The following is a 27,148-nucleotide window of genomic DNA, read 5'->3' as shown; positions in this document are numbered from 1 at the left end:
AGCACCCCTGGCCAATAGCACTAATTATAAATAAATGTAAAAATGTATAATTAATACATGTGACCGGTATTTGTCGATTTCAGTCCTGGATGAGCAGTATAGTAATCGGCAGCATAAAACCCTGATCGGAGCATCCCTAATTTTAATCTGCGCCTGCAAGCAGGCGTGTGTATGTGTGATAACTACTCATAGAAAACTGTAGTGATGTAATCATGCCAAAACCTCAGAAAGACAAAACATGTTTTACCTTCCCCAACGTAAACACAAACAAACTGTTTGCAAATACAAAACATCATATACAAATTAATGTATTTTGTTTTGCAAATAAGAAACGTATGTACAAAACAATTACTTCAGAAAGAAATACAGCATATTTTTAAAGGGACATAATCTCATTCAGGGTGGCACGGTGGTCTAGTGGTTAGCGCGCAGACCTCACAGCTAGGAGACCAGGGTTCAATTCCACCCTCGGCCATCTTTGTGTGGAGTTTGCATGTTCTCCCCGTGCATGCATGGGTTTTCTCCGGGTACTCCGGTTTCCTCCCACATTCCAAAAACATGCTAGGTTAATTGGCGACTCCAAATTGTCCATAGGTATGAATGAGTGTGAATGGTTGTTTGTCTATATGTGCCCTGTGATTGATTGGCGACCAGTCCAGGGTGTACCGCGCCTCTTGCCCGAAGACAGCTGGGATAGGCTCCAGCACCCCCCGTGAGGAAAAAGCGGTAGAAAATGAATGAATTAATGAATAATCTCATTCAAGAAGAACTAAAATCTTTCAAGTACAAAAAAAAAATCTATCCTTTATCCCAAAAAAAAGAATTCTACAACACGTGACTTTTGGCACAATCTTACTACTGTCATGTGACTTTTGGTACTCATTTTCCACCTTGCAAATCCACACAACGTGTATACTGTAGCATATTGAGAGGGGTGTAATAGTTGACCATAGCCACAAAGGCAGAGTGTTCAATGCAGCCATTTTGGAGGTGTAATGTTGTGGCCAGTCAATGCGGCAGTCAGTCCGTTACCACTGTCTGTGTACTGCCAATTGAAAAATAACAAAATTGTATATTGTAAGTAGCACACCTGTTTTATGAAGACTACATGGAATAAGACAAAAATACATTTCAAGAAAAATAGCAGTCATGCTCCCCCTGATGCATAAGTGATATTATCCAATTCGTTTTTAGTTTATCTTTCATTTATTCAGACCACACATACACGCAAAATAAAGATATTTGGGGCGCCTGTGAATACAGCTCACCGAGTGTGGTCAGAATGAGGATGCACTGAGACTTGTTTGTGAGTTGCAGCCACAGTTGTTGGAATCGCACTACTGTTGATGTGTTCGGGTCAAAATAAAAGTTAAAAAAGTGTGCCAGACACTGTGTGACTACATTGTACCACTGTCTGCCATCATGTAAGTGATTTGTGGCTGGTCATGATGTGCATGCGTTAATTACATACAAAAAATTGCATGTTATTCTGAAAAATATAAGTTTATTTGATGAGAAAAACACTACAGATCAACTGAAATCTATTAAAATTGAATGAGGGCAACAACCTCACAACAATGCACTGTGTGAATGGAGGACGCGGAGGATTCTTCACACTTGGGGGTCAAACTCAATTTCCTACATTCTTCATGATAGCAGACATGACATATTGCTGTTTCTGTGCAACCTCATTTAGTCAGCAAGCAGAATCAGTTCACTCCAAAATTCATAGATGCATGATAGTCGGAGACCATATGAGACTTTCTATGTCTGCACGCCTACACCTACATTTATTCCAACCTAATCCAGAATGCAATATGCAATATGATTCTTCATAGGAGGTTTGGTTGAATAAAGAGCGTCAAAGCTGCCTTTTTTTTTTTTTGATACGGCCGTTTTTCATTTTCCACGATTCAGATTGAAAGACGTTCTAACAATACAGAGGTCATTTTTGAGGGGGGAAGCTTTCAGTTCTTACCCGCGGGGTTCATGCAAATGTAGTTTTGCTTGGATATCGCCACACGACTCCAAAATCTCATATTCAGCCATCAGCTCTGCTCAGTTTTGGCAGTTTTCACACTGACACTGCATCTGCTACATTTGTATGTGCAAAAATAAGACACCATAACTCTCCTAAATGGCTGTGTGCACCTAATATACTAGATAACAAAGACACACACATACACATGCGCACACACACACACACACCGGAAAGGAAATTATGTCATTCATAGTGTTGAGATTGCTCCCACTTCCATCAAATCATAATGAGTTCCCACTTAGGCTGTAGCACTCAGAGGGAACCTTTATACTGTCAAACTAACTGGGCACTGACTCACCTTTAGCACATTACTACATTTGGGAGAAAGGCTAACATGCTGAGAGCTGAAGTCTCATTACCAGCAAGACGTGGTAGGGACCGACCTCTTCTGTATGCACATCCTCGGCAGCCTTAAAGCAAGCTCCAAAGACGCCTTATTAAACAAAGGCAAGCGTGCGGCAAGAGCACACTGTAGCATCCCAGCATCAAAAGCGCTCATCTGCATATGAATGGTTAGCAAGACATGCTCATTAGCATTCCACTGAAGTGAAAAACACAAGTAAATAAATATGCTTACCCAGACATTCCCGGCAAATCCCATCTGCAGACAATATAAAGGCTATCATGTTAAATGTTTCTGCTGGCACACAGTATTGGTTGTTGTTGTTTTTTCATGTTGCCCTTTTGCAATGCAAATACAAATGGCTGGTCATCTGTTTTACATGTTTTTACGCCATAGGTTCGTAACCAGCAGTATACTAGGCCTATCAATTGTGCCCTGAAACCGCATCTGATAAAGCACAGATAAAAAGACGGCAAGCCCATGAGGAACATTGCACACATGGTGAAGAACTACAGATTCATCTTACAGATTGTCTGCACAGTGAACACATGCTTCAAGCAAGTCTGCAACCCCAGGGAAACAGGATTATGCATTTATCACAGAAGTGACAGTTTACAGTCTTGGTGGGGGGAAAAAAAAAATAGATGCATGACTTTGACAACGGCACCCCGTATCAATTGTGATTATTTGTCACAATGCTGGATAGTTCCGCTCTTAAGAAAGGAAGAAATTTCTTTTATAATTTTGTTACTGATTTAGTATGACCTGACGCCTCTTAATGGATGATCACAAGCGCTTTGGCCCTTTTTAAAATGTATTTTATGGTAATCTTAAAGCTTACTGAGAAGGTGCAGTCACCATTTTTTTTCTCTGATGTCGAAATATGTTTTCCCTTTCGTTTGTTTGTGATGTTTGGGAGGTGATATTAGAGCAAAGGTTTATTGCTATTTTCTTAAACTTTTTTTTTTTACTTCTACTACTTTACTGAAACTTCAGTTTTACACACAGTAGATATTTTTAAGGGTTCCCCATTATGGAAAATAGGCTTTTTAAAGACATATTAACTCATTTGTGCATGACCACAGAATGTAAGAAAGATCTCCACTTTTGTGGGAATCAGGTTTAAAATGGTTTTGAAGTTGAAGCTCTGCCAACTAATTACTCGTTTATCGCCGTTCATTGGTTCCAGACCAACAGCTAGGTTCCTTTTTTATAAATGGAATATTTTCATAGTCGGAACTTAGAAAACCTGATTACGACCTTCTAAATACAGTTTTTTTTTTAAACATTGTTAGAGCCCTCTAGACGTGAAATAACTAGGGCTGGAACCAAATTAATCCATTTTCAAATGAATTAATCATGATTAATCCATTATTCATTTGCCACAGTGTGCCAAATATGAATGTTTTTTTGCACGTCACTCTTGTCTGATGACAAAGAGGAAGTGGCCATTATCCACAATCCTTATGTCAGACATGAACACATATGTCTTACTATTTTCTGTGCGTTCTAAAGTTAGAAAAACAAATCAAAACAGACAGCTCGAGCTGTAATTTAACAAAATCTCAAATATGCAACCTTACCTTTTGGTAGTGGTCTGAGGCGGACGCGCGGCGCTGATATGCTGTGGGCAAATCTGTGTTGAAGCTTGTTGCTAGCCCGCTAGTAGACTGGCCTACTGTGAGTCCAGATCACTGTTTTCTCTCTTTTGCAGAATGTTACCATCTCAATATTTTAAAAAAAATGGCCAATGTTCAATACAGCAGTAGAACCTCCAAAATCATACAATCATAAAATTTACAATCAGACAGATTTTGGGAGGGACATGAAAGCCAAAACTCAAAAAACTCACCCAAAACATCATCAGTGTCACAATCGGTCTCGAGAGCTTTAAGGTTGGACTCCAGGATGCAGAGAGCAGGACCAATAGCAGGTAAATAATGTTTATTGCTTGCAGTAATTGCAGCAGCAGCGAAAAGCAACTCGGGGAACAGACGTACAAATGATAATGAGCCCACACAGGGAGAAGATCACACCTGAACTAAATAGACACTGAAATTAGGGACAGGTGTGGGTGACTATGACAACAGAGGTAGACGAGGCAAAACAGGAAGTCAAAGACAAAATAAGAGCGTGCAAAAAGGAAACCAAAGCCCAGATCGGGAACTCAAACCCAAACTGTCACTTGGGAACCCACACAGGGCGTGACAATCAGACCTTTAAAGGGTTACATCTGGATGGGTTATGCTTTTTAGGGAGTGTGAGAGTTGGCCAAGCTCAACAAGTGGAAGCTCAAATAGGAGAAGAAAAACAGAATGGTGTGGTATGGTTTATTTCTTTCACATTTCATGCTTAATAAATTACATTAAGAAACATGACATGGTTACATTTGCACAAGAAAACATATCTGATAAGGAGGTGGAAGAAGAGGAGTTTATTTAATCCCACTCCTTCACCATATTGATTACTGATCATTTATTTACACCGTAACAAATGCAATGCATTACTTATAGCGGTGTAGAAAGATCTCATCACATGAGAGCTTGTTATTCAAGATCTTGAGAGATGACAACATGCTGAGATTTGCTGAGAAAAACTGTATGTCGAAAACAGGGTAGCCAGAAGCCAATCAAGACGGTGAACTTTGGCATCACTTCCATAAATGATTTTGCAGTATCATGTGGAAATGGCAGTGTGCAAGGCATTATTGGAAGCCCACATTAAGTGTAATAGGCACACCTTGCAATCCAACCAACCTCGGTGTTCCCACTCAGTGAGTGATGTGTGGCTGCTTTCTACTTGTTAGTGTCCAAGCAGAAGGTGTAGTAATTCTGCATTTAATCATTTTTTTCTTAAATGGGACCTGTTTCCACTTTTCTGACCTATAAATGTAGTTAGAACAGGGGTCTCAAACTCAATTTACCTGGGGGCCACTGGAGCTAGGGTCTGGGCAAGGCTGGGCCGCATCAGGTTTTCCAAAAAAAAAACAAACGCATTTATTAAAAACAGAAAAATATACAAACTTTTTCAGTGCTTTGGTTCCGATTTTCTACAATAAAAGCTCTGATAAAACATTCCACTGTTCTCAAATATCTTAATTTTTATTTTTCTGCACAAAATAAAAAACAAATCATATAATAAAGAAATAAAGAAAATCAATCAATCAATAATAAATAAATATAATAATAATAATAAAACGGCAAATAATAAAAACTTGGTTGGTGGGTACACAAATTATTTTTTTCAGATTAAAATTAACAAAGCATTATTAGAGCCCTGTAGACATGACAAAACATGGCTATAGTCACATTTATACTCTTTTTATTTACAACATGTTGCGCAGCTGCAGGGTCTTGAGACACATGCTAACTCGCAAACTAAACGGTAGCCTTCAAGTTATTTCCTTTAAACTTAAATAGCCAAAAACTTACCACTTCCACACGGATAGGGAGGATAACTATTAATAGTAAATTAACCTTTAACATGAACATTAATCAAACGTTAAAAAATTTTCTGGGTACATGATACCATACAGCATCCATATCAAACTTGTGCGGGCTGCACTAACATTAAACTTTCATATCAAGGCGGGGGCCTCAAACTAGTGTCCTGCGGGCCACATTTGGCCCGCGGGCTGCATGTTATTATATATCACTATTTTGATGGTTATAATGGTTACCATTATGTCACTATGTCACATATTTGTCATTGTAATTTTCTTAACATTAATGTTAAAATCTCATACATTGTCTGATCTTGTGAGTTGGGTGTCCTAATTACTTAATATTGTTAAGTTGGCTGATGACTTCAAGCTGCATCAAGTATTAGGAAGCTGTGTCTTTTATTTCCCTGTAGACAAGATTATGTCACCTTCAATATTTGTCCAGTTCCTTGATGTCTTTGACAAACAAGTGCTTTGGCTTCTTTCAGTTCTCTATTTTACTTGATGTAGATTTAGTCATTGGCGCTCCTAGTGCCTTGAACCCTGCTTCTTTAAGTTGAGTGCTTTTTTGGCGATGTCAGAATTACGTGTTGACAGATGCTCATTTATGTAGACGTTTCAGTTTGCTTTCAAATTGCTTCTCTGCCTCAGCAATACTCGCCTTGTTTGTTTTTATATTTGAACTTTATGATAGTGATAGGTGTGGTGGGTGCCAGACATTGGAATGCATGTATCGATTTGTTGATATCCATATCCATCCCCTTTGAGTGCAAAAAGTTGGCCACCTGTTGCTCTTTTGAAGCAACAGCATCTTGTACTGGAGTAAGACCTGCACGTAATGTGGAGCCCAGTCACAATCACATTATCATGCATTCGTCCTGCTCCAAGTAATCAATTTAACACGTCATTAGCTATACCATTTTGTTTCTTTAAAGCATCCACTTCACCAAGTGATGCATTATAATTCTTCAATTTGGTAATGTGTTTGGTTAAGTATTTCATGTCGTCATGCTGTTCATCTTTTTCCTTTATACGTAGCTCCTTGATATTTGTAGAGCTCTCTTTCATCATGTTGTGTTTGCCTCTGCTTCTTCCTGTCATTCAACAACAGCATTATCTTTTGTAGTGTATCTGGTTCCTGGCTGTCTTCCACATTCTCCTCCTCCTCTGCTGCGACAGAAGCCTTTTTTTGGTCCATAACGACTGTTGGTAGTAAACAGCTTTGGAGTTTGGATGTTAGCAATAGTTAATAGAGGACCAGGTAACTTTTCATTTGGCAGGCGCCAATCATGCTACAAGAAAACTCTCAACCTATTGGTAATCGCAGGAGGTCATAACTCAATATAACAGCCCGACTCACGGTGTCACCTTAGATTGAAGTTAAAATAATCAAAGAGCAACTTAACACTCAAAGGGTAGCTAAGAAATATACAAGACAAAAAAAGAAATATACAAGACAAGTACCGATACAAGTTTAAAAAAAAAAAAAAAACTATCTTCTTCCCATAGTGCAAAATGTATTTCTTCCCAGCTGCAGGGTTCAAAAGTTTAAAAAAAGCAGCTTATACACTTGAAATTACAATACATACTTGTCGCTTGTTTACTTTTCTTCCTTTTTATACTGGACATCTTACACTTGTGTATAGAAAATCTATACATGGTTAATAAAGGTTTTGTATTATCATGATTATTTCTATTTTCATTCATTCATATTGGAAAAAAATGCTTTGAAATCCAAATAACCAGAATCCTGGCCTTAGATTTTTTTACTGTATATTATATTATCCTATGAACAACATTTAGACCCAACTGATACGTACTTGCCCTTTAAATCTGAAGGTCTAAATGTTTCTGACAATGATAAGCTACTGTGAACTCATTCCCCCCTTAACAAAGAGCTGCAGTGAGATAGTCATGATAGTCGTGACAGACGTGAGAACATGAGTCAAACACAAGTCTTATTTGCAGCGCCAAAGCCTTAAAATGATGTCTGTAATCATCTTTGCACACACACGCTCTTGCTCAAATTAAATGTGATAAGATCCTCTTTATCTCTCTCACGGGGCACGCCAAGATGGAAAAAACAAGCAAACAGATGAACAAAGGGAGCTAAAATCACTGTAAACATTTTCACACTCGTAGCAGGAGTTAGTCAGTGACCCATCTGTCAAACCATACAACCACAGCTAACCCCTCAATTGCCCATTCAGACTCACAATCACTTCCCCTCTGCCATGCATAACCATTTATTTACTGCCTACTGGCCTGTACTGTCTATGACTATTGATCTGACAGCGCTCCATGCTCTAATTTAAAGGCCATGATACGTTCTGCCATGAGCCAAACAGGAAGGGACTATTGATTGATTAACATGCAACTCTGCTAAAGGCACTGCACCCCTCTATGACAATTCACGTAATTCACTTTCAAACCTCATGAGCATCGTATTCACATTTGTCCTGACTCTGCTCTCCTTCACTCCCCAGCTGGGTCATCCATTGTGGCAATACAGCCAATGTAGTGAAATCATCCACCCACACCACCTCAATGCATACCAATACATTCTCAATAATGTGCCACTGGTGTTTTCCTAAAACCCAAATTGTTATACTATTGAATGCATGTTTATGTATTTTGCAACAGTATTCCAGATATATGGCTGTAAAGAAACATAGACACACACACACAGAGAGAGAGAGAGAGAGAGAGAGAGAGAGACACCAGAGAGGATAAACCAGATTGCTTCACAGTTCTAGTCTGCATCTATACTGCCACCAAGCGACGCCCATACACAATACAAATTGCACAAGTGAAACTTTTAACTTATTTTATTGACCACAATGACAGCACACATCAACTCGAGATATGAATAATAAAAAGTATAATTTTACATTAAAAAATATTAAAGTTGCATAAAAAATAATTTACATGCCATGGTTAGTGTGGAAATATGTATAGAAAAGGCATATATATGTTGTGTACGTGATCATACAAAAACTTTAACTGCATGATATCAATACAGTACAAAAGAGTAGTATAGCAATACCACTTTGTAAAAAGGTATATTCTAGCACCCTCTGCTGGTAGAAATTATGCTTGTCATTTCATTTATAACTGATCCCATTGGAAATTTACAAATCAACAATGTACATTTTTCTTGTTTTCTCTACTTGTGAAGCAAAATCAAGACTAACGCTTGTCAAAGCTAAACTATTCAACCCCCTTTGCAATTTGTATTTATTTTCTCAAGATGTGCGGCCCCCTGTGCCCGGTGGGGCACATTCTCAGTGACAAATTACACATTCACACATATGCGCACATTTATGCACAGATACATACGTGTAGACATGCACACACCTACGGAGATACCTCTACACGCATACATATACACACTCACAGTACATAAGTACTTCGCCACATGACTCCCTGACTTATCCATGGTGTCATTATGCTGTTGGTTTTATTACAGTGATGATGATGTCAGCAATAAGATTATAGTTATTACAATTGAGTGTGGTGTGTTATTGTCACTCTGTTCACTATCATAATATTTTCATTACTACTATTACCTGTTTCATATGGTATTTCATTGCTATCATAGACATTTGCTGATGTAGTACTGATTGTTTTTGTTATGTTAATGTCATTGCAATTGTTGTCTTCGTTCTCTTATGTCTATTGTATTTATTTACTTATTATACTATTATATTATGTTGATTATTTATTATGATTTAGTGTGATTGTGGAAAACATTAACAAAACATTGCATTGTTACAATTACAGTTCACTTTCTAACTGTAAATTGTAACTGTTTCATTACCTTGTTACTTTCTATTTCTAAAAAGGGGGGAGGGGAGATGAAATACAGGAAATGAATAAATGTACTGCAATAGATGTGAATAGGATGGGGAGTAGGATTAAATAAGCTATGTTTCTTCCCACTCCTTTTGGACATGCAAAACTGTGAATTGTACTATGTGCATGTTCAAATAAAATAGAACCATTACCATTCCTGTATTTCAAATATGTAATTTGTGTCACCTCAAAGTTAAATCAGAAAGTACCTTTTGGCTTTCCTATGTAAGCATACAGAAGTGATGGTGTGGTCCCTCTTTGGCTTCATACTAAATGTTTTACAACCAAATAAATGTCCATATTCTTCAAAAATTAAAATTACAAATTTTAATTCCCCCATTGCTGCTCATTTCTATGACTGATTTCTCATGACTGATTTGAAGGAGGTGTGAGAGAAGCAATCTACCGTATGTGAAAAAGAAAGGCCCTCTCACAGCAAACAGGGAACCTACCAGAAACATTATAACTCAACACCGACAATATTTCAAGCTAAAGAAGCTTTTTAGATTAAAGGTGAAACATCTTCAACATACTAAGACAGATTCTTTTTGCCTTGACTCAACTTTTGCAGTCCAAACAAGTGACGTGGAACATTCCTGAAGATTAACCAATTAGTCTGGTTGCATCCCAAGGCATTGCAACCTCGACAACACTCTAGTGCAAGCTTAAAAATGTTGCGTTGATGAAAACACCACTTATGCATGACAGGCTACAACAAAGGCGGCCGTGGGTGGAATAAATTAAAACAGACAGTTTTGGCAGGAAGCACAAATCAAAGGAAATACAGCTGCAATAGGTGCAGATTCTGCAAAATCTAAAAAGTTTTCTGTGCTGGTTATTATGTGTAGCTGCTCTATAGGAGACCAAATAAGTCGGAAAAATAAGCATAATATGCACCCTTAAAAAAAACTATTACATTATATCAGTGTTTTGTTGTGGTCATATTGCTGATGTTTCAACAATTGGTTTGGCAAGGTTTTGTTTTTCAGGCAGAGGATCCTCGTTATCCAGCTCTACAGTGGTAGTGATGGCTGTTTGCAGTCTCTAAAAAAATAGAAAGGGAAAGATTTTAATTAAAAAAGATAATAAAATTCAAAATTCAATCACTCATAGGACAACAGTATTCCAGCTGACTGGGCGAAAAGCAAACTGGACTGGTCACCAGTCAGTCACAGGACACATATAGACAAACAACCATTCACATACACACTGTCACAGAGTGGGGACTGAATTCACACTTCCTGCAATGATGTCAAGCGAGTTAATGACGAGACCATCGGTGACAAAATGTCAGTGACAAGATCTACTAAAGAGCTGTATAAGAAAAACAATACCTAGAAATGCAGGGTTATAGACATTCAAATATGCAAAGGCATGAAAAATTAAGGTTGAGAAATCCAAAATATATCTGCCCGACATGCTTTTTCACTCAGTGAAAGATGTGAAGATTATATATGACAGCAAACATGAATGAATGAATGTACAGTTATGGATATTTTACTATTACTATAACAATTTTATAATTAATAACTCAAATTAAATTATAATAATTGTTGAAAAAAAACGTATCTATGGCAGTGACTGAAAATTCTGTTTATACATATAACTATACCACATCTTACTGAGCACATCCAGTATCTGTGGAACAGAGTGGACAAGTGAGTGTCTAAACAGAGGCAAGACTAACTACAACAACCACATAAACTATTTATGAAAAGTCATGATGGAAGTTTGTACTCACCGAGAGAAAAGACCCTTTGTTGTTACAAATCTCGTGAATGGCACCAATTGGGATCCAAATAAGAGAAATCAGTGAGACACCCCAACCCACCCATTCAGCCCACAATGGGTACTTATATGATCCATACTGAACAGGGGTGTACTGGATAATACTGGACGCCAGTATGCACTATGATTGGAAAACAACAAGTTTAGGCTACAATCAACTTCTTTTCAGACAAATACATAGATAGATATATCAATACAGTTACACTTGAATGCAAATTGTAATTCATTTTTTTAAGTGTCCATGTATACACAACTGAATACACTCCTTTTAAGACCGGTTGACAAATTGTAAGAATTTACATTTTGCACTGTTGGATCTACAGAAGGTTCTAAGCATAAAACTGAGATAGGCTGTTGATCAGATGATGAAATTTAAGACCACAGCCTCTAAAAGCTATAATCTTGGCAAAAATGTGCATTCAATGTTATTATTGTCAGGTCTGCTGAGGTTGGATGTGGTAAGACTCCATTTTGTATTTTCAATTTTTAATAGATGTGTCTGCACCTACTTCACCAAAACAAATTTCTAGTATGTGTTTGATCATACCTGGCAATAAAACCATTTCTGATTTCTGATTTCTGACTTGGTTTTAAACTTCAGACACAAAAAATGTCCAAAGCCCTGAGCTGGAGGATCCGATTAGCTGTCCATTGGAACGATCATCAGCCCAAATTAGTTGTTACTGGTCCAATAATCATGACACGGCATCTGCGAGAGAAGGGTTTTAAGAACAAAAACGTCTTTGAAGGCTTTGAAGAAGAAGAACACCCACGTATGGATGCTGTTCCTGGTCTTCAGCTCAGCGTTCAATACGATTATCCCCAAGGACCTGAGATGCAAATTGGAGCCCCTGGGCCTCAAAACCTCTCTGTGCAACTGGCTGCTGAACTTCCTCACCGACAGAACCAAGTCTGTCTGAGTGGGTAACAACACATCCAGTGTCATCTCCCTGAACACCGGCTCCCCCCAGGGATGTGTTCTGAGCCCCCGTTTTGCTTATGCTGATGACCGACGACTATCGCCTCAGGTACAGCAGCAATCACATTCAACAGTTGTGGGACTCATTCAGGACATTAATGAACTGGCTTCTTGTGACATGGTGAATATGCTGAATTAATTTAAGAATATTTTTTTCTAATGTTCACTCTGAGACAAGTGATATTGATGTTGGTGATGCCAAACCCGTAAAACAACCCACATACAGGCTCAATGTAGATGCTTTTTAGGAGTCTACATCTGAATACAAAGGGCCGAAAATGTCCCCTTTAAACAAATGGCATACTCAAAAAAAAATGGTCTCACTCCCATTCTTCTTTTTTGCATATTTAAGTTGTACGTAGAACCTCTTTATGATGCAACACCGTAAAATTTAAATTCTTGCAAATTTTCAACTGGTCTTAACATTTTGATCAGGTGTGTATAAATGGGTGATTCGTCTGAAAGGGGTACCAGAGAGCGTACCGTCACTTCAAGGGACACACAGACTACAGTGATTTGCAGCTCTAGCCAAATAAAAATATAGTACTAAAACATTGAATAAACAGTGTCAAACATTTTTCTTTGGGTCTGTTGTATAAAACATATGTCAATTGCAGCCTCTTTACGCATCAGCATTTTGTGACGTGCAAAAACTGTCACAAAGACGATGAAATAAATAATACAAAATGGTAGAACTTACATTTCAGCTGCTGTGATTTTCAAAGTATAGCAACTCATTGTACACCAAACACATTTTGCTGAATCCAAAACTCAGACAAAAGATGTGCACATTGCAAATGTACCCAGCATAACCTGCACACAACATAACTGCAAAAGACTATGTGTCACTCTTTTGGCACCCCTTTCAAGAGACTGACCCATATTTGTTAAATACATGTGTTGAGCTATTTCAATTGTTTTCGTTTTGTTCAATACAAATTACTGCAAGGTTATTTATTTATGTTTGTATTGCAAGGTAAACTTTTTAAAAAATCTTCAAAATAATGTTATTGTTTGAAAAGAACCTCACCAGCACCAACAAGGGGCAGAGAAGAAACCAGCAGATGCGAAAGTAGAGGTTCACAGATTTCCCCAGCATCCTCTCAATCATACAACAGATGCGAGGGACACCTAATGCAATAAGACAAGTTCTAATTAGATATAAACTACAAACCAAAAGTCATACTAAATGACAAAGTCATACAAAATGATTGATCTTACCAAAGAACCAGCAGACTGCTATAACTTCAAAGAAAGCCAGGAACATAAGGGACACCACAGCAGTGTAGTGGTCCAACAGCTGAAACACATATATACCTCCCTGAAGAAAAAAGACAGAGCAGTTACACTTGAGTAGATGAGACATGACAAATGTCTTGCTTTAACATTACAGCACCTTCGTAACATGTGGAAGGCCAAGAAGAAAGCTGACAATGCACACAACCAGGGCCAGCAGCTCTTCTCTCTTGAGAAAGCGCAGAACTTGAGGGCCAAATTCATCTTTTATGAATGTCAGAGCAACTTCAACTGTTGCAAACTGCAGCAGACAGGAAACATTGACTTTACTCTTAGGTGGAAAAAACAACCAATTCATCCTGTAACAAGGTGGCAATCCCTTTCAGCATGTTGGAGAAGCAATGACAGTATTATGCAACATAATTCAGAAATCATAACTAAAATAAATATAACATTTATCACTATGGGCTCTAATTTCATAGACCGTGCCAACATGGTGTGGCCAGCGCACTTTGCAATTTTCGTGACCAGCGCAGTCAGGCGCAGCACGGCGCACCCCTGTTCCTCCCATCACTGCAAGTGCCAAAGAGGGTGGAGAGAAATGCAGACGCTAATACAATAATAAAACTTAAAATGAGAGATGAGAATAACATTGGATTACTTTTTATGTATAGAATGCATGGTTCTCCATCACTTAGAAGATATGTGAGCTCTGGAGCGATTTACCTGGCTGTCCAGGCCAAGACAGAGCAACATGAAGAAGAAAAGAGGAGCCCACAGCTGAAAGGCGGGCATTGTGGTGAGGACTTCAGGGTACACGACAAACACAAGGCCAGGGCCTAAACAAATATAGTAGGGATATTTTAATTACTGCAATATGTAACAAAAGTGAGTACCCCACCACATTTCTGCAAATATTTCATTGTAGCTTTTCTTGGTACAACACTTACTCATTATACTTTTTTCAGTATTTCCATCTCCTTTTCTGTGAAATTCCACTTTTTCATTCTAGTCGTCATCTCACCAGCCATATTTCAAAATGACAGCAACCACCATAATCAATTAATTAAATATGGACATTGAAAAACTCTGCATTGGTCTTGAAGTCGAGGCATAGAGAAGACATAACGCACGAGACGTAACGCAAGAGATCCACGCACCACAAATTGCGTGAAAGTGCCTGTGCGCCAAGTCTGAATATTTTTGTTTGTACACACAGTTTGAGTTTCTGGCGTACGGAGAATTTTAGTCAGAATTCCACACACAGTTTAGGACCTGGCACCTGTTGTGGAAAAAAATTCTATCATCCAAAGTAGGATAGAGAATGCCTGAAATAAATACATAACTCTGGCAGTTTTTATTACCTTTGCAAAACAAAGGGGTCAGACAACACACAGTATGCATGGCGGTCTGTAGGTGTCTGGCGAAGAGGGGTCTCTTGGCGGGAACTTTTATACTCCATAGCATGCAAATGAATTACATTACAATAGAAAGGAGACATTCTTGTCACTCCCCCGATGCCGCCCTCATGTATGGGGGTTTAGCCTACACACCCATTCTTCTGGCACGGTTTGTCGCACCCATGCGAGATAACCTCCGAGGGTCAACTATTTGGTGGGACCTCATCAGGAGGCCCCCTGTCCCATGAAGGTGGAGCTTTGATCAAAGAATGACCTCCTCCGACACTGTCCCTAAACCCAGGTTACAGATCCTCTTGCTGTGCCACCATCCTTGAAGGGACAGCAGGATGTGCTCGGATGCAAACCTTGAAGCTCTACAAAAGGCCGTAAAGTAACTCACACAATGTGTAACCTATGTTATACCTGTGAAATATAAATTTTCCCATCACACACACTTTGTCTTGGAGGTTAAAGTAATAACAATCAACCAAGAACACAAGGTGCCTACCTCATGCCCCAAGCCAGGTCCTCGTACAGGTTTTTCAACACAACTGACTGAATTTAACCGTTATTAGGCTAACACACCCCCAATGTATGTTGTGCAAGAGTAGTAGTATGGCATCCCAGGCCAGTTGGAGAGATAGTCGCTCCAACATGTCCTGGGTCTTCCCCCGAGGCCTCGTACTAGTTGAACGTGCCCTGAACACCTCCCCATGGATGCGTCTGGGACGCACCCCAACTATATGCCCAAGCCACCTCATCTGGCTCCTCTCAACGCAGAGGAGTAGTGGTTCCACTCAGAGTCTCTCCCGGATGACGGTGCTTCTCACTATATCTTAAAGGGAGAGCCCAGCCACCCTGCGGAAAAACTCATTTCGGTCGCTTGCACCCGCGATCTTGTCCTTTCGGTCACTACCCAAAGCTCATGACCATAGGTGAGAGTAGGAACGTAGATCGAGCGGTAAATTAAGAGCTTTGCCTTTCGGCTCTTCACCACAACGGACCGATGTAGAGTCTGCATCACTGTAGGTGATCCACCTGTCGATCTAGCGAACTCTCCATTTATATTACATATTATTCTGCAACAGCACAGACCACAGCCATTTAGTTATTTTTTCCCCTCAAACCTCATTAGAAAATCAACTATTTTAGGGCAGAACATTTTTTCTGTAAAAAATGACTGTCATGAGCTTATGGCTTTCACATTGAAGTGTGCTGGTATCCTTGATGCCTACCATCTGTTGAGATGTTGTCCACGGGGAGATTATGTATGTGAGCCATGTAGCCAATAGCTGAGAAGATCACAAAGCCTGCCAGGATGCTTGTGAATGAGTTGGTAAGTGAAACGATCAAAGCATCTCTGGAAGTAAAAATGAAAAAAAAGAAAACAGATATAAATGCTTATTAGGGTTGGGCCATATTTTTTATATACCGGTTTACCGGTATAGCTTGTTCCAATGATAAGAAAATGACTTATACCGGTAGATATTATAAAACGTAAACATACCGAGTTGATGACATTGATATATAAGATAAATGAAATGCTGTCATGGAACAAACTTCCGTTACCGTCCTTCAAAATAAGAGCGCCACTTGCCCCATGTTTGCGTAAACAAAACAAGAGTGTCATAAAAATATCTTCCATTTACAGATGGAATTGCATGGGTGACTACATCTTCCTTCATCCCAAACACAGGCATTACAGTTTATTGAATATTTAGTAGCAATGTGTGCAGAGGCTGACATCCTGTTAGAAAGGTTAGCCACTTTCTTACCAATAAACACATAAGGAAAACACATTTGAGTAGCATCCAACAGTCATCATACAATTGGGCAACATTACCTGACAATGTTGTTGTTCGACTTGTTGTAACTAGCCATTGAAATCATGGAGCCAAACGCAATTCCGAGGGAATTAAACACTTGGGCAGCTGCTTTAACCCACACCTATGTTTGAGACAACAGACAGTCAACATTCATTTTACAAAATTAGATATATATCAAAACTAGGGCTGTCTAATGATTAACAATCCTTTATCTCCCTGGTTATTTACACACATGCATCATCCAGCCATTTTTGTGACGTTCGGAGTGTTGAACGCAAGTCACCGTCTTGTAATGAGAATGAGAAAGTGTTGTTAGCCTGCATGAACGCAATACGGTTCCACATGAGGTGTACATTGAATGCAGTTATAAAATCTTGTGTTCATTCTTTTAGAAATTGACTATCCTGAAAAGTGTACCATGATGATCATACTGTACAGTTGTTTTTGGGGGAACTGTCCTACACTGGGAAAACTCTCATTATGTCCCTTGCAAATCACAGGTGCAGTGTTGCCAGGTCTCGTTTCAGCAATGTTCAATGTTCGTTAGCATGACCAAAAGGAAAGGTGCAATTTTTTGTGTTTCTCGGTAGTAACATGCTCATCTCACACTTCCAACAGACTTGATCCAGTCCTTCTCTTACTTTTTATAATCTTATTTTTAAAAGCAGGAAATGGGGGCGGGAAAAGGACAAAATACTTACCACAGTTGTGTTTTGGTTTATTTTGGGGAGCTGAGCAACCCCCAACCCATTGATACTTGCAAGCCACTTTTCAAAAAAAAAAGTTACTTATAATAAGCAGAACTGGCAACACTGCTCAGAGGACCTTCTCAACTGTACAAACTTTGATTGTACGCATGGCTTCTTGCTCTTTGGAAAATTATTTACACATATTCGACCAGGGAGATACAAAGTCACTCCTTTAATTTAACCACACTGCCAATTTTTAACCAAACTCATAGATTAACCTCTCACTCAAGGTTGGCCAATTCTTGTCTTTTTTTACTAACAGAACAGCTCACCTTTACTTCAAAAAGTTTGCTCCAGACAGGCGTCACAAAGTACAGGACACCATCCCTTGCACCTGGTAGCTGCATGTTGTTAATGAGCAGGGCGAAGAGGATGACGTATGGAAAAATAGCTGTGAAATAAACAACCTGTGGAATGTATCAATAAAATTGCATGGTTTCAGTGATGGCAAATTAGCGTTCAACAAGTGCAAAATTAATATGTTGCTTTTTTTATCTGCTCTGAAACTATGCTGAATGAACAAATAGACCATGTCAAGTTGAACTTTCTATCACATATATTCACTTTCAATGTCAAAACTTATCTTGCTTGTTCTGACCTTGCCAGTTGATTTGACTCCTTTAAAAATGCATAAATACACAATGACCCAGGCAAGAAAGAGATAGCCGAAGAGTTCCCATTGAAGACCACCAACTTCTTCAATGCCACTGGTTTTCTTCAGAAGCCTGTGACTGAAAAATAAAAACAATTCATTTAGGTACAATCATCTAGGTACAATTCATTCATTAGCATACACTATTGGAATACCATGGTAAAAGTGTTTTTTTTATTCCTCTTGACACAATCCTAAACAGTCTGTAGGGGTAATTAGTAATTGTAAGAAGATTTTTTTTTTCAGGGCCAAAAACATCAGGTTACAACAGAAATTTTGAGGTTAAAACGCCATTGTACCCCTAATGGTACAATGATGCATTTTTTTATTAGAGGGAGTGAAATGGGGGGCTTGACTTTTAAGTAGGGATGAGCGAGTACACCATTATATGTATTTATATCTGTTAGGGATGAGCCGGATACTTGTTATGAGTATCCGTTGGGGATAATGCATTTTTGCTGGATACGAGTATGAAACAAGTAAATTTTGTCATAATCCGTATTCATGTTTAAAGCGGACCTATTATGCTTTTTCCACTTTTCTAACCTAAAAATGTAATTAGAATGTTGTATTCTTGTTGTTAAACAATGCTAAAGTTTCAGATAATGAGGTTTGCGCATTTGGAAGTGAGCCCTGAAAGAGTTTGGGATGGCTCAAAATGCTCGGTTTCAAAGAGGCATGGTAAAACTGCCACTTTGTGATGTCACAAAAGAGCAAACTTCCTTATATGGGGGTGGCTGGAAGCCAGATAAGAGCTCTACCCACCCCCAACTCTGCTTCACACGCCTTCCCCTAAGTTCTGCTCCTCTGTTAATGTTGCTAGGCTCGTACGGGAAAGCCTCTTTTGTTTACAATTCCTAAAGACGCCACCATCGGCACAAGTGGTTGGAGTTCCTGATTCCCAACCAGCAAAATAAATGCAATTTAATCTGTCAACGGCACTTCACACTGAACGGAAATCGGATTGATCAGAAATTGCATGCAAATGTATTGTTTATCTGTGTGTGCCTGACCAATCACAATGAGCATTTTCTTTAAACACGAATACAGATAATGACGAGATCTACTCGTTCCATACTCATATCGCGCAAAATTACATTGTCCGTAACAGATACTCGTCTATAACAAGCTCCAGCTCACCCCTACTTTTTATATCGATAATGCATAAGAGGCACATAATGGAGAATGACCAAACCAAAAAACAATGCAAGGAATTTGTCTCACTCAAAGAACTGCTGGCTGGCTGACTGTAGATGAGTGTTGTTTCCAGGGAATCCATTAGAACAGTTTTCAAAAACATTCCAGCTGTTATTACAGGTCTTCCACGGAGGTGTTGCGCCAAAGGAGTTGACCAAATAGAAAAGGCCCCAACTCATGAGCACATTGTAGTAGGTGCAGAAGACATAGGAAATCACAACTGTGGCCAGACCAACGCCTGTGGCAAAAGTCAAGAGAGAATGTGAATACCGCACATAAAAAGGAGTCATTTCTAATACATGTCAGCTTAAATCAAAGATAGCTATTCCTCCCTGAGCCTCTAATACAGGGGTGGGCAAACTACGGCCCGGGGGCCACATGCGGCCCACCAAGTGTTTGAATCCGGCCCGCCAGTTGCTTTCTAAGTAACTTCAACTTTTAACATACAAACTGGCAACATGACTTGCAAGTCGGATGTCTGATAGTAAAAAATAAACAACAAAACTGTAAAATTAAATGACATAGTTGGATGTGGTGTGATGTTTAAAGTGCTCCTAAAAAAGGGACATGAGAACATACAACTGATATAGGATAACACTTTTACAGATAAAATTAGACAAATAATTCAAGGAAAATGATAAGCATAAAATAGTGTGTGTGTGTTAAATATATGTTCTGGCCCCCCAGACAATTTTGTTAACTCAATGCGGCCCTCGAGTCCAAATATTTGCCCACCCCTGCTCTAATATATACTTTGTCAATCATCCCCACCTGGGATTGGTATTTCATGGTATGTTTTGTCCTTTGGTAAGGTTTAGAGTATGGCTTATTCAAGCATAGAATCTTGTGGATCATATTGCAAAATGAGTGTGTGTGGACATTATGAAACAGCAAAAACGCTTAAAACTCTTTTTCCTCTCCACCTTCTATTGTCTGTAACAAAAGCAGCATACACATACTGTACTATGCGTACTGGACAGCTCCACCAGTACACCAAACACAATCACTGTCATGGAAAAAGTAGATGCAAAAACATTCAGAGAAACTGTTAACGGTCTTCTCTTCTTTTGTACAGTAATTACAGTATATTACCCCAACATGCCTCACCTTGCTCAAGTGGCAACCGTTTGTCATTATCATGATGTGCCATTGCATCCCGTATGAATTCCCATACTCAGAGATGTAATTATCCCTTTAGTGATTGTGCAATCATTAACAGACTACAAACTGCAAAGAGATTCACATGGAAATAATTTGAAAGAAAGTGCATGAAAAAACTACCTGTTTTCTCTGCCTTGTTTAGCACAGACCAATAACCAGGGTGAAATGAGTGATTTGAACGGGTAGATTACCTCTGTCTTTAAAAAGATAAGAAAACTATGGAGAGAAATCGGTTAGAACAAGGAACAGTCAAAGGAGTTTGTTGGGGTGATTGCTGAAAACTTGTTTGATTTCAAGAGAGAGCTTATAACCCCCATAACAAGTTCATGCATGCAGTGTTAACAGCCGTCATGGCAAGATCCTTGAGCACACATGTCATCAGTGCAATGAGAAATGTACACATTACAAATTATTTAAATATGACCAAGGGTGGGTATTGGCAAACGTTTCACAATACAATACGCATCATGATACGAGTCACGAGTGTTAGACATGATACGAGTCTCCTTTTGGCTGTTGATGTATCAGGTAACGGAATGCGTTGTTTCCTGTTTGTGGACAATAGCGGTCACAATGTAGTTTGTCTGTGTAATTGTTATATTCTCTCTATATACTCTTATTCATCGACTTGCTAATTTCCTGTTCATAGCTACTTACTTTTGTAGTGGAGTAACTTGGTTAGTAACTTTTTTGGAGAAGTAACTAGTAACTATAACTAATTACTTTTTTAAAGTAACATGCCCAACACTGCTTGTAAGTAATGGACTTTATGTGTCGCCATGGACGCGAGGATTATGACGATTGCAGTTTGTCGCCTTGTACAGCAAAGGTGTGAAAATAAACGGTCAACGGCAAAACGGCATATTTACAAAAAATGATCATGGTTGATTATGTCAATCCATTAATTGCTACAGCACTATGTAATGTAATCATTTAGATCCATCACTTCCTTGAGATAATGCCATACTGTATTGTATTCTTAAATCAAATAGAGACAAATGACGTCAGTCCCTTTAACCAAGCAAGTTGTCATCTATCAACATCGTAGTACACAGGACATCCACAGTACAACTTGACCTTTGGATGCGAGAGCAATGTTGCAATTTTAGCAACAGCAGGTAGAGAGAGCACAAGCCTGATTGACCTAATCTTGACATGCACACTGTTTATAGAAGATCAGCTCTAACACAGTTTTAGTATGTGACTCAGATTTAATGACTTTTTTGACTCAGATTTGAATGGTAATTCATGATGAACCTTGTTAGAAGGGGACAGTGGTGATTTGGATTCATAGTTGACTATCGGCCGGCCAATAATTGGGGCTGATATTTGGAATTTTGACGTACATCGATATAAAGAAATCACTTTATTTCGGCTCAGATTCAGCCGTTCCTCTCTCCCTCTGCTGGTTCTCCCTTCTGTCTTCAGCATTGCAGTTTTCATGCTTTTTCCACTTTTCTGACCTATAAATGTTCTTAGAATATTGGATTATCATTATTATTTTAAAATATGCCAAAGTTTCATATAAATTACGAATTTGGAAGTTTGGGATGGCTCTGAACGCTCGGTTTCAGAGAGTTTTTTTCTAACACCAGCTCGATGTGACGTCACAGTGAGCTGGACTTCCTTATATGGTAATTCCCGTGTAAAAGCCATAGGTTTGCCCTCCCTCGCTCAGCTGTTTGTCGAAAATTTCACCATGTTAGCACTCACGCTAACCACTTCCAGGAAGTGGTAGTTCATGTTTCAACTTGCTAAAAGGGGCAAACATCAGGCAGAAGTGGTTGGAGTTGTGGATTCCTCACCTAAAATATGGGACTGTCAGAAAGTAACACTTTAATTTCAGTGTCTTAACTGTATATTTTGTGTAAGTAATGTCTGTGTAGCATTATAGAGTGTGCATCCACGGAGCAAATTACCGTACAAGCTTTAAACATGGTTAGTCCCGCAACAAACGTTTAATGACCAAATTTACACTAGCGATGTTGTGTCAAGATTGCCTGCCCTCAGTAAACGCGGACCTACATTACCACTCTTTGAGTTCATACACGGTAAGTTAGGGATAGCTTGTGAGATACCAGTAGCTCATAACCATTTTTCAAGTAACTCTCCAAAGGGTTTATTCATTTATCATCAACTCATATACTGAAAAAATTAGAAAGTGGGGTTCGGCAATAGTCCAGAAGTCATCAGGAGTGTGACCAGTCACAGCAGAGTGGGCATGCCCGGAGGCGGGAAGTAGATGGAATAAATTAAAACAGACAACTGGAATAGGTTCAGATTCTGAAAGATCTAGAAGGCTTTCTGTGCGAGTTATCATGTGTAGCTGCTCTGTCGGAGTACACAACTCAACACAAAGGGCTGAAAAATGAGCATAATGGGTCCCCTTTGTGCAAGTTACAGCATGTGTGGCAGAGCCAGAGCGTAGAGGGACGTTTTCTCGATTGGATAACGTCTTTAGAGCAACCTCAACTGCAAACTTCAACTTCATCTTAGAGCAAACACACATGTCAAAGCAAACACCTTCAGCATCGTCTTAGGGCAAACACACATGTCAAAGTAAATGCAGAAAACTCTCTCTGAACTGTAATAAACACCACAGTGCTCTCCATCTGACAACTACTAAAGTTACAGTGAGCAGCAGAATAACGTAAGAGCGGAGTAAACAGAGCCAGCTCTGCTAGCTCGTAGTACCAGCCGACTCTGTGACTTACTTGAACAGAGGCTGCTGCTGATGTCGACAGTCAAAACAGTCTGTGGTAGTAAAACTGTGTGTTATTGAGAGAGAGCGCGTCAAAAAACTCAATTCACTTGTTTTATTGGAGAGGAAGCACGCGAAAGTGCTGGTCTGGCTCTGTCTAAAGGCTCAGTAGACTATGTATTAGCAATGGGGAGAATGTATGTCATGTGGAGAATAGTGTGTGTTTGAGTGAGTCATGATGAGAAACTCTACAGCTCACGACTACTGCAATATTGTAACATTTAGAGTGGAGTAAATTCAACCTTTGCAAGCTTGTAGTACCGCTTGTCTGTGAATGACTTGAATCAATGCTGTTAGTAATATCAATGTGGAAACAGTCCGTGATTGTAGAAGCCCGTGTGTGTGAGAATAAGAAATTCCATTCAATCTTGTTTTGTTGCAGGGAAGTACACTAAGACAAAGGCTGAAAATATTCAGGGAGATTTTACATACGATTTTATTTCACTTTACAAAAGTTGCAGCTGAGCTGGTTAACTCCCTGTACTTTTTGTTGTATTTGACCTCAAAACAAAATAAGTTATGTATAATTGTTTGTGAAAACATTTGCTGTGAAAACATTTCAGGGAGCTGTTTAAGTTTTTATTGAACTTCGAAGAAATGCTTCACACTCTAGGAACTCCATGCTCTTCTGGAGCTAGTTTTCTATTTGTTTGCCTAAGGGGGAACTGCACTTTTTTTTTGGAATTTTGCCCATCATTCACATAATTATATTTCTTTCCCTTTTCTGTGCATTAAACCACAAGAAAACTCGAGACAACGATGTCCGCTCTCCTTGGGAGAGACAAGACGTGTGCTCCAGTCCTGAGGTAAAAAATGCTAAAGGCAAACAAGCATCTTGTTGAGTCTTTGTAACAGAATTGAGAGGTACATATTCACTCTTCTTAGGCAAGTGGTCAGCGACCGGTGTCTAGCTAGTTAATATCAATACGCCAAAGAAAGAAGTTTGGGTAGTGTTTTAAATCATCAAAATAGGGCAAGATACTGCAACTATGACATGTTATTATCACGTGTTAATGCATGACCACTACATGTATATCAAATGATGCAACATTGTTAGAAGTTTTATTTAGAGGGCTTCATAGTCGAAATAGGTGTATCCCAATGACCGCATAGTAAGCTAGCTGAAATTAACTCGTTTTCTTGTGTTATAATGCACAGAAAAAAAAAGAAATGTGTTCATGTTTCACCAAAGGACTGTGACTGGAAAAATTCAGAAAAAAGTGCAGTTCCCCTTTAATGGTGCCCTATTTTTTCAATTTTTCTGACCTACAGTATGAATAGATAATAAGGTTTTGCGCATCTGGAAGTGAGCAGTGAAAAAATTTTGGGAACATTTCTTACACTGGCTGTTTGTGACGTCACAGGGAACCGGGCTTCCTTATATGGCTCGAGGACTGCCATCCCCATAGCTCTGCTTCGCTCTGTTTACGGTTGTTCGCTATGACTCCCATGAAATTTCTATGAAGTGGTTGGAGTTTGGTTATTTCCGGCAAGAGAAAAATATTTTCATCTGTCAACGGCATTTCACACGGGACTGTTTTTGTGAACATGAAAATTAAAATATCTGCCAAACTGTTGCTGAAGCCAGAAGCAGCACGCTCTCGCAGGCAAGGGTGCATCAATTATATATATTAATTAATTCATAGTTCTGAAAAATCCATGTCAGCCGATCTCTCATTTGGCTCATGCGATTAAAAAAAAAAAAGGATTTTAACATTGATAAAACTTCTGTTAAATTCATCAAATGTCCATGTCTAACTCAATCACCTAAAGGGTAACTCACCTTTTAGTAGTGGACAGGCTTTGGCTAGAGCATGCACTGGCCCAAGGCCAGTGAATTGGCCGATGGCAAACTCCATGAGAAGCAGAGGGATGCCACATAAGACTAACATGGTCAGATATGGAACCAAAAACGCTCCTGGAGAAAAGGTCAAGTAGAGAAAAATGAGTGGAGAATAATTGAGAAGCACTGCCATGAATCAATATACATACCATATAGTCTAAAATGAATATGGCTATGTTCACACTGCAGGGTTTAATGCACAATTTGGATTTTTGTAGTGGTCATTCACATGACCAAACAAATGTGGCAAAGCGTCTGGAAATAAGACGTATTTTAAGACGTAAAAGCATAGTTCAGTGCAGTCGCATTACATACATAGCAGATTTATATCCACATACGAATGAGGCCTGAGTTGCATTTTTTAAAAATTGCGCTTTTCACACTGACCTGAAAAAATCCAATACAGGTTGCATATGAGCAAAGAAATCGGAATTGACCTGCAGTATGAACATAGCCACGGCCTACCCTCTAGCGTTAATCCAAATTAGAATTGTATTTCCAGTGTTCAACTGAGTGCAAGACTGTTATGACTTCTTCGTGTTTATTCATTGTCTCTAATGTTTTCTGTCCTGATCATAAAAATGAAAGCCTGGGTGTATGTAACTTTAGTGTGGACAGTCAAATATATTTCAAAATTGTTAGTTTGATATATAAATCACTATTATATATAGCTGTGATTGCAAAAATGCTATTTTGAGCCCGTGTTGGCATAATTCCAAACTTGCCTTACAGTGTTAGCATACTTAAATAATTAAAAAAAACATATGCCTGTAGGCTGAAACTTGAGTCAAACTTATACAACTCAGCATAATTACAGTGCATATACAGTAGGGGTTATCACTATTTGTATTATAGGTAAAGAATGTTTTAATATGCTTGTTCGGATAGGTTCACTATGTAACCTAAGGGTGTACAGTCTGGCTGAACAAAAATGAATGGTGACCTGAGATGGTTGTTTATGTTGGCAAAAAGGTACAACTGTACAGATTGCTGCATAACTTGAGAGAGAAAATAAAGTTCTCAAGACATTTCTTCCATTAGTGTAGTAGCTAGTATATGAACAAACCCGTTAAGGCAGAATAATAACCACATTCTTCACAGCCAATCTATAGATCTATATATTGACTGCCACACCCTCTCAAAGCCACAGGACTATATGTCTATGTATATGTACTGTAGGTCAATGTAAAGAAAAAAGGAGCAGACATGCAGTACCTCCACCGCTGCTGTAGCATAGGTAGGGGAACCTCCAGACGTTACCAAGTCCCACCGCGTAGCCCACAGTGGCCAGGATGAACTCAATCCGCCCGCTCCATGTGGGTCTTGTCACATGCGTCTCCCTGGGAGTCACTTGCTCAACCGAAGCTATCAAAACCGTATTATTCTCATCCTTAAGGCTCGGGTTACCGGTCTCCATCATTGCTCAGTGCCAATGTGTTAGTACACTGTCGTCTCCCTGACTGTGCTGCGGTTATGTCAGCCATCCAAAAAAACAAAAACCAAAAAAAAAACTGACCGATCCGGTTACACAAAAGCCGACCTGGTAATGAAATGAACTGTTTAGATAGCATATGGTGCTGAGGAGGTGGTAACAAAGATTTTTAACAACTATATGTAAATATGTGATATCGTTATGATTTATGCAAGAAAATTGCGACTCTATTACAGTTGAACTGTGGTTTAACAGCAGCCGAATGTATAGTACAGCGTGTATACATTGACATATTTATCAAACATGCGAGTCCCGGTTAGTTGTAATTTCAGAATAAAAAGCAAAACGAGGACTGTTTATTATTTTTATTATAAGAGTCGATGCTTTTATTCTGAAAACGTGTTTTTTTCGGAAGTGTAAACTTCACCATTATATCGTTTCTG

At 39.0% G+C, this 27,148-nt stretch overlaps 2 protein-coding genes across 2 annotated transcripts in view; both read right to left on the bottom strand.

Annotated features, from left to right (window-relative positions):
* wscd2 (WSC domain containing 2) overlaps positions 1-4,386 on the bottom strand; it is an 88,989-nt gene extending 84,603 nt beyond the window's left edge. Inside the window, exon 1 of the mRNA XM_058070036.1 lies at positions 4,237-4,386. The gene's annotated coding sequence lies outside the window, so the exon portion shown is untranslated. The remainder of the gene's footprint in view (positions 1-4,236) is intronic.
* Positions 4,387-8,667: 4,281 nt separating this feature from the next.
* si:ch211-225b11.1 (uncharacterized protein LOC561694 homolog) lies at positions 8,668-26,998 on the bottom strand. Its single transcript, XM_058069855.1, has 13 exons — positions 26,489-26,998; positions 25,214-25,348; positions 19,536-19,746; positions 18,258-18,390; positions 17,932-18,066; positions 16,928-17,031; positions 16,320-16,444; positions 14,411-14,523; positions 13,845-13,985; positions 13,670-13,769; positions 13,479-13,579; positions 11,423-11,590; positions 8,668-10,725 (listed from the first exon to the last, which is right to left on the bottom strand). The coding sequence occupies exons 1-13, from the start codon at positions 26,691-26,693 to the stop codon at positions 10,621-10,623; spliced, it is 1,776 nt and encodes a 591-aa protein (XP_057925838.1). The 5' UTR covers positions 26,694-26,998; the 3' UTR covers positions 8,668-10,620.
* Positions 26,999-27,148: the final 150 nt, after the last annotated feature.

Source organism: Doryrhamphus excisus, chromosome 4, assembly GCF_030265055.1.
Source record: "Doryrhamphus excisus isolate RoL2022-K1 chromosome 4, RoL_Dexc_1.0, whole genome shotgun sequence".
Taxonomy (NCBI): Eukaryota; Metazoa; Chordata; class Actinopteri; order Syngnathiformes; family Syngnathidae; genus Doryrhamphus; species Doryrhamphus excisus.
Note: the sequence above shows the minus strand (reverse complement) of the source record. Positions and strands in the feature narration are given on the sequence as shown.